This window comes from Trifolium pratense, linkage group LG2, assembly GCF_020283565.1.
Source record: "Trifolium pratense cultivar HEN17-A07 linkage group LG2, ARS_RC_1.1, whole genome shotgun sequence".
In the NCBI taxonomy this organism is placed as follows: Eukaryota; Viridiplantae; Streptophyta; class Magnoliopsida; order Fabales; family Fabaceae; genus Trifolium; species Trifolium pratense.
Window position 1 is genome coordinate 72,116,975 of NC_060060.1, and position 7,983 is coordinate 72,124,957.

A 7,983-nucleotide genomic window follows, 5' to 3' on the forward strand; every position below is an offset into this window, starting at 1 on the left:
TATAAATAGAGTCATCCAGTTGAATAACATTATCAAGACTTATCAACCTCTTAAAGCGCACAAACTCTGTCAAATTCGAAGCTGTCAAAACACTATTCTTACAAACTTTGTATCTTAGAATTTAAGTGTTATGTCTGGTACGTGCGTTGTATTTTGTGAACACCTCTGATAGTATATCAATTGTTCAATTCAAACTTACTTATATTTGTTTTAAGTTTGTTTAAGAGGTCTCTTGCAAGTGTGTTTGAGCAAGGAAGTCCTAAGCTAGATAGTACGGGCAAGGAAGTCCTAAGTCAGTGGATTTATGCAAGGAAGTCTTGAGCTAGGTGCTTGAGTGATTGTAATCATTTATGATTATAGTGAACTCCCTTGAAAGTGCAAGGGGAATGAACTACTCTTGTTTGTGGGAGGAACCAGTATAAAATCTTTTGTGTTGTCTTTTCTGCTCTCTATCTCTCTATGTGTTTATATTTCTCGCTGGTGCACACTCTATTTTGTTAACACTAAGAGAATTTTTAGCAAAGCCAAAAACATATGTTGGGTTAATTTATCTTAATCTACATGCTGCTCCTGGTGATGAATAAAGGATTTGCATCATTTTGAAGCTTTTGTATTGAATTATGGAATTATGAAAAATGATTTGTCATCCCATATAATGAAATCAAATGTACAGATAAATGAGTAATTGGTTGATTTCTTTTTTTGTTTCTTAAGGCTTTTTTAGATTCATTATTTTGTAGGAGTAAGTTGATTCTTTTCATTTTTTTTGTTGCGTGATGACAATTTACTTGCTTTTCAATTAAATTCTTTTTTCCTTCTTTCAAGTATAAAATCATGTAGTCTTTGATTTAGATATTGCTATAATAATGTTGCATATGTTGGGTGCACCCATCACTTGCTTCTATGAAATTGTTTTTTTAATGTTGGTGTATTCCAATTCTTTTTCTTTTTTTTTCGTGATAAATATCTAGATCTAGATGTAACAGTTGTAATGTAGCAATGAATGATGTTAAGTTCATATGTCAATCGGTGCTCATTTGGTATGACAATGAGTTTTCAAATCATGGTTTCAGTGTAATTTTGTCTAGTTCATCGCTAGGAGCACATAATGTGCTTATAACAATGAATGTGCTTGCTTGTTAAAAAAAAAAACAATTGTTCCAGTGTAATTTTTAGAGGAAGTGTAGTTTTCATCATTGTTATAAGCAGTTCTTAGTCTTTGCATTTATGTTCCTATTGCTTTGTGTCTTTGGTGAAGCAGGATAAGAATCACTATCACTGTTGTTTTCATCACTTTCATAAGTTGAATCTTAAAATAAAACACTCTTTCAATTTTCAAACTCTCATAGTTTTATCATTGTTATAAGAACCAAGCCCTATCAAATCCTTTAGGTTGTTACATCATCTTCCCTGAACATGTCCCTTCATTTACTACTTCACATTCAAAATTACATCGAAACCGTGATTTGACAAACTCTTCTTGTCTTTATTTTTCTCATCATGGAATGTGCTTAGTCTTTTCAAGAAATTTTGAGGTAAGTGTCATAGTTTGTCTATTCACACTGATATTTGTTTTGTTGGTTCTTAAATTTGAAGAATTTTTTGATTGATTTAGATTCATAATAATGGAAGAGAAGTTTGTTTGTAAGTATTGTAGCAAAATATATCCTTGTGGAAAAACTTTAGGTGGTCACATTATGACTCATATGATGAGTGGAAATTCACTTAAAGCAAAAGAAGAAAACAAAGAATCAATGTTAATGTTATGTTTAAGTTTGATGATAGAAGAAAGTGAAAGAGATTGAATTTAGGGTCTAGTGGTAGTGATGATGAAAACTTTATTTATGGTCTTAAAGAGAATCATAAGGAAACATTAAGGTTTGTGCATTCCAATGTTCTACTGTTCAAATGGAGAAATTCTGCAAAAAATGTGGAATTTTTTTTTATCATCATCAGGAGCAAGTAGATTAAGATCAATTAAGCAAGGATTAGCAGCAGGAACAACTTGAACAACACCACCATTAGTTGGTCTAATCACAAAAGTGTTTTCATCAATATTCCCTACAACAAAATGAGACATTTTGTGATCCCCTAAAGCTTGTCTTGACATAACAATCTTGTTGCAAATTAGACACTCATGTTCTTTGCTTTTCTTTGACTTCATTTTCTTCTTTCCTTTGTTAACTTCTTACTCTTTGCATTTATGTTCCTATTGCTCTGTGTCTTTGGTGGAGCAAGATAAGAATCACTATGAATGTTGTTTACATCACTTTTATAAGCCGGATCTTTAGAAAAACTCTCTTTCAATTTTCAAACTCTCATAGTTTTCATCATTGTTATAAGAACCATTTTTCGCTTTTTTTCTTGCTAAACTTTCAACTAAATATTGCATCTTTCTTGAATCATCCAAAACTAGTTTTTGAATTCGTTATTGTTTCTGCTTCTTTTTTCTCTGCTCATTATCTTTTTCCTTGAATCTAAATTATGATCTTTAAATACAGATATGAGTACAACTTTTGAAGACTTACCATCATTCATGAAAAATGTGCCACTCGATCATCTGATTCTACTTTTCTAGGAACATATGTGAAATACCCATAATCATAATTATCAGAAACATAACCAATTTCGACCGATTTCATCTTCACATCCTTGTTTAGCTCCTTCTCCGCAAACTCAAAAACATTGTTTTTAGTACCAACAATAGAGAACCATGGGTGATTCTAACAACATCAATACATAGAGGATGCGACGTTTCTCCAAACGGTGTTGCTTTCTAGTGACTTATGTCTGGACTGTGTGCCTTTCAAAACTGACCACAAAACTATTACTGATGCATTTGGCCAAGTTGATGTGGCGCAAACTTATTGAGGGATATCGTAAGGGTTATCCAAAGAAATCCAAGATTGTTTTCAAATTCTCATGTGAGACATTTGGGTAGAAATAGCAAAGAGGCTACACATATTATGGCCAAAATTGCTACTAGGACTCGGGACAAATTTTGGTTACAAAACTTTCCTTATACCTTATGTAACCAATTTTATTTGGATATTTCTCATTAATAATACTTAGGTTTTGATAAAAATAAATAAAATAAATCCACTTATGACATTTGAATCCAACCGACAAATTAAATTGGAAAAAACTTTTTTTCATTGTTCACATTTGATAAAACTACAGAACTTTCAAAATATATTTTATAATATCATAATTTGTTCGAATATAACAACACGAAAATAATATTATTTTTCACATTTGAAATCACATTATGGTGATGAAAGTTACAAACTCTTTTCACAATTCTTGAAATCCTCTTCGATCTTTACTTGATTAAATTTGGATGGTTGCTCTTTGCCCCTTATAGTGCTCACACTATAAAACACTAGCGGAAGTAAAGCTGTCAAAATGGGCTACCCGACCCTAAACGAGTTGCCCATAACGGGCCACAAGTTTTGTCTGATCGGGCTAGAAGTCTGGTTATACTACTCGAGTCCGATCCTATATGGGTCGCGGACTACCAACTCATAAACAGGTTGATTCTTTATTTTATTTCTAAATACTATAAAAAAAATACTAAAATAAATGAAAAATAAAAATATCAAATTAAAATTTTATTTATATATATAAAAGTAGGAGTATTGAGAGAGAACACTTATTATCTATACATCTTACAAGCTGAGATTACAATTGAGTCACCGTAAATAACACATTTGCTATGTTTCCATTGTGAGCTTTCGTTTCCTTTTTGTTTTATGTTAAGATATATTCAAGTACATTTTTTGGTCCTATTTTAAATGTTATTAAAAAGATAAAAATAATTAAATACTATTAAATATGGATTGTTGCACCAACATACTAATTATAAATTACATTTGAGTTAAAATACATACTAAATAAATAGATAATATGTAAAACAAAATATATGGATGCATATATACACGAAAGTACTAATCATTAGTGATGTGTAAAATGCAAACCTTGAATCATCCTATTCATGTTATGTAAATCTAGCATAAATTTTTTATTTTTTTAATATTAATGCAGGCTACAAGCTACCCATGGTGCCATGTTGTAGGTTTGCCCGTTTCTTAAACGGGATTTTTGCAGACAAAGCGCTATGTTTTAGCGGGCTTGGCGGGGCAGGCCATACAAGCTGACCCATTTTGACTGCTTTAACATGAAGATATCTCCCATTAAAATTTACACTCAAAATGGGGGCAGACTTGAAAAAGGATCTCATAGTGTCTCTTAACGCCTTTTTTCTCTTCTCATCAGAGTTATTCAACAAAGACTTGTCATGGTAAGGAAAAAGGAGAAACTTGCACACTTGGAAGATGCAATACAATGAATAATAAATAGTTGTATGCTGCATTCGGGAAGGATGAATCACTCCCGAAAAGGAATCCATTGATTCTCTCCCAATTGGATGGACAATAGGCACGATGATTCACATCACTAGCGATGTCTCTGGTTCAAATCCAAGATGGTCAGCTACGCCAAAGAAAAGAATAAAAGACTTATTTGACTCATTCAGTGAAGGTATCTCCCATTAAGATTTTCAATATTGAAAGATATATTTTTCAATAAGATTTATACTATCAAAAGATACCGGAAGATATTTTCTGATAAGAGAGATTCCGACCAATTTAGGAGGCGGCGAATAACGATCATCTTAAATTTGTAGGCGGTAGATTAGCCCAATCCCGAAATCTTTTTGTAAGCCCAATTCAAAGAAGTTATAAGAACTAACCCTAGCATTCTTCTTGCGTAAAAAAAAAACCGTTCTTCTTCTTCAACTCTTTTATCCGCAACGAGTTTCTCTGCTACGGTCGCAAAACACTCGATCCGCAACCAACAATGGCTTCCAGAAAAGGCGTCAATCCTCGCTCCGGCGACGGTGCTAGTCCAGGGTTCGCTCCGTTCTCTTACATCTCCACTTCTATCACCACGAATCTCTCTTATGGTTCTCCTAACATTTATCGTTTTCATGCAGGAAAATCTTCATCGGAGGTTTAGCCAAAGACACAACATTAGGTAAACAATAATTTACAACTTTTCAATTTTTTTTTTCAATTTTTTATTTATTAATTACTTTAAACTTTTAAATTTCACTATTATTTATATGATAGTTTTGATTTGATTCTGCAGAGACATTCGTGAAGTATTTTGGTAGGTATGGAGAGATAACAGATTCCGTTATCATGAAAGATCGGCATACCGGTCGGCCCCGAGGATTCGGTTTCATCATTTATGCGGATCCTTCTGTTGTTGATCAAGTTATTATGGAGAATCACATAATCGATGATAAGCAGGTAAACCCTAATTGAATTAGGGTTTGGCTTTGTGCTTTGTAGTTTAGTTGAATTTTTGAGTTGGGGTGTTTCAAATGGTTTGCTTATTTTGTTGCTTTTTGATTTGCTCTTATTAGGTTGAAATCAAGAGGACTATTCCTAAGGGTTCATCACAACAAAGTAATGATTTCAAAACAAAGAAGATTTTTGTCGGTGGCATTCCACCAACAGTATCCGATGGTTTGCTTCTTGGACTTTTGTTTATTTATGCAATGATAATCAATGTTTATTGTGTGATTTGATATATGGCTAATGCTAATGAGTGCCTTAAGACTATATTTTAAGAATAAAAAAATTGTTTATTCAATGTAACGAAAACTGTGGTACTTTACTTTTTCAATATAGCAAGAAACAAATCAACAAATTTTGGCGAAAGTTGAAACCCTCTTACCATACAAGGGTATTAATAGTATTTTAATATAGAAAATATGTAATGGATAAATTTGTAATTACAAATTTATATTAGTGCAATTCTTCACTTTTTATATTTGGTCTTCGTAATAAACAACATTAGTCTTTTCAATAAATAATTTTTTATTGGCTTAACTACATATTTGGTCCCTTACGTTTATTTTAGGTTTCAATTTGGTCCCTTACGTTTAAAAAGTATCAATTTGGTCCCTTATGTTTATTTTAGGTTTCAAGTCAGTCCTTTCCGTTAGTTTTGTCACTAACACCGTTTGAACAGTACACGTGTCACTGTGTCCAAGTGCCACGTGTCAGTCCACATATGCAAATTGACTGCCACATATGACAAAATTGACGGAAAGGACTGACTTGAAACCTAAAATAAACGTAAGGGACCAAATTGATACTTTTTAAACGTAAGGGACCAAATTGAAACCTAAAATAAACGTAAGGGACCAAACGTGTAGTTAAGCCTTTTTTATTTATTTGGAATCATTAAACAAAATGCCTTAGGACACTAGTTAGCAAGATTCTTTGTTTGTTTTTATATATATACAATAATCATTGTTTATGGTGTGAGTCTGTTTGTTTTGTTAGTTTGTGTTGTGTATTTTCAAATATTTTTGGTATTGTGAGCTTAGTGAGCTTATTGTATGATTGCCTCTCGTGTGTGTTTCAGATGAGCTCAAGAACTTCTTCTCTAAGCATGGGAATGTTGTGGAGCACGAGATAATATGTGACCACACCACTAAACGACCCCGTGGATTTGGTTTTGTAGTTTTTGATAATGATAAAGTTGTTGATAATTTGTTAGCTGATGGGAACATGATTGATATGGATGGTACTCAGGTTAGTTCGCTTCATTTTTTTGGGTTGTTTGAAATTGAAACTGGCAATGCTGATGATAAAGCATTGGTAATCTGTTTCAATGTTAAAGTGAAAGAATGTTGTGGTGAAATAATTGATAACTGGGGATTCATGTTGTGTTCCAAATCCAATAATATGATGTCGCTCTTAGTCAATGTTTTGTTATTGCTTTTTTTTTGCTTATGTAACGGGCTTACTACACGTTTTGTTATATCTCTGCCCAAGCAACCAAGGAAAATAGTTCTATTTATGAACGAATCTAGGTTGACTTAATTCTTTGTTGTAGGTTGAGATCAAGAAGGCTGAACCAAAGAAATCTTCAAATTCAGCTTCTTTTCCTTCATTTACTAGTGATTCTAGGGCACGTTCTTACAATGATGGTTTTGGTGGATTTGGTGATTCTTATGGAAGTTTTCCTGGTGGAGGTTACGGCCCTGCATCTTATAGGTCACTTGGAGGTTATGGCGGTAGGCTTAGTGATTATGGTGGGTATGAAGGTGGAGATGACTTCAGTGGTGGTTTTGGGGGTTATGGTGGTCGTGGTGGTACCGGTGGTTATGCTGGCTATAGAGGAGAATCTTCTTTTGGCTATTCTGGCCGCTATGGGTCGTACATGAGTGCCCTTGGCGGTGGATACAGTGGTGGTGGGTTAGGCCCATATGGGGGGAGAGGTGCTGGGGGCTATGGAAGTTATGGTGGTCCTGCCACTGGTGGAGGTTATGAATTTGGCCCTGGTGCTGGTTTTGATGGGACGGGAGGACTCTATTCTAGCAGGGGTGGTTATAGGGGCAGTAGTCGCTTCCATCCTTACACACGATAGTTTTATGACTAAGCTTTTGCGATAGAAATTACATGCAGGTTTAAGCATTTTCTAGTTACAAGACACTTACTCTAGGTGTGCACTATCTAGAAAGTCAGATCAACCAATAGCATGTCTGTTTTAATCAACCGCTTAGAAACCGAAGATAGAACTTCATCAATCTAGAGCTTTCAGAGCAACATCTAGAGCTTCCTGTCTGTCATCAGCCTATACAATCTTTAGTTAGATTATGCTTTTTTGTGATAATCAGATGTTTGCATGTTAGATGATACGCCTAAAAATATGCTATTTATTTAATTAATTTACTATTATATTTTATATGTTTTTATTTCGATTCCGAAGTTTTACTATATAAATAGTTGCTTATTTCTCATATTTTAAATAAACAGATAAAAAGTGTACGAGTTGAAGAAAGGACCGAAAATGGACTAAAAAGGAGCAAGAATGGACAAAATGGGCCACACAAGTGCAGCCAAGCCACACAAGTGCAGCCCAAGCCACATGCAGCCAAGCCCGCCAGCAAGAAGCAAATGCTGC

The 7,983-nt window shown here is 33.9% G+C and overlaps 1 protein-coding gene across 1 annotated transcript; it reads left to right on the forward strand.

Moving 5' to 3' along the window:
- The first annotated feature begins 4,737 nt into the window (after positions 1-4,737).
- LOC123910224 (heterogeneous nuclear ribonucleoprotein 1) lies at positions 4,738-7,706 on the forward strand. Its single transcript, XM_045961315.1, has 6 exons — positions 4,738-4,910; positions 4,994-5,034; positions 5,149-5,312; positions 5,429-5,531; positions 6,439-6,608; positions 6,913-7,706. Exons 1-6 carry the CDS (start codon positions 4,858-4,860, stop codon positions 7,444-7,446), a joined length of 1,065 nt encoding a protein of 354 aa, XP_045817271.1. The 5' UTR covers positions 4,738-4,857; the 3' UTR covers positions 7,447-7,706.
- Positions 7,707-7,983: the final 277 nt, after the last annotated feature.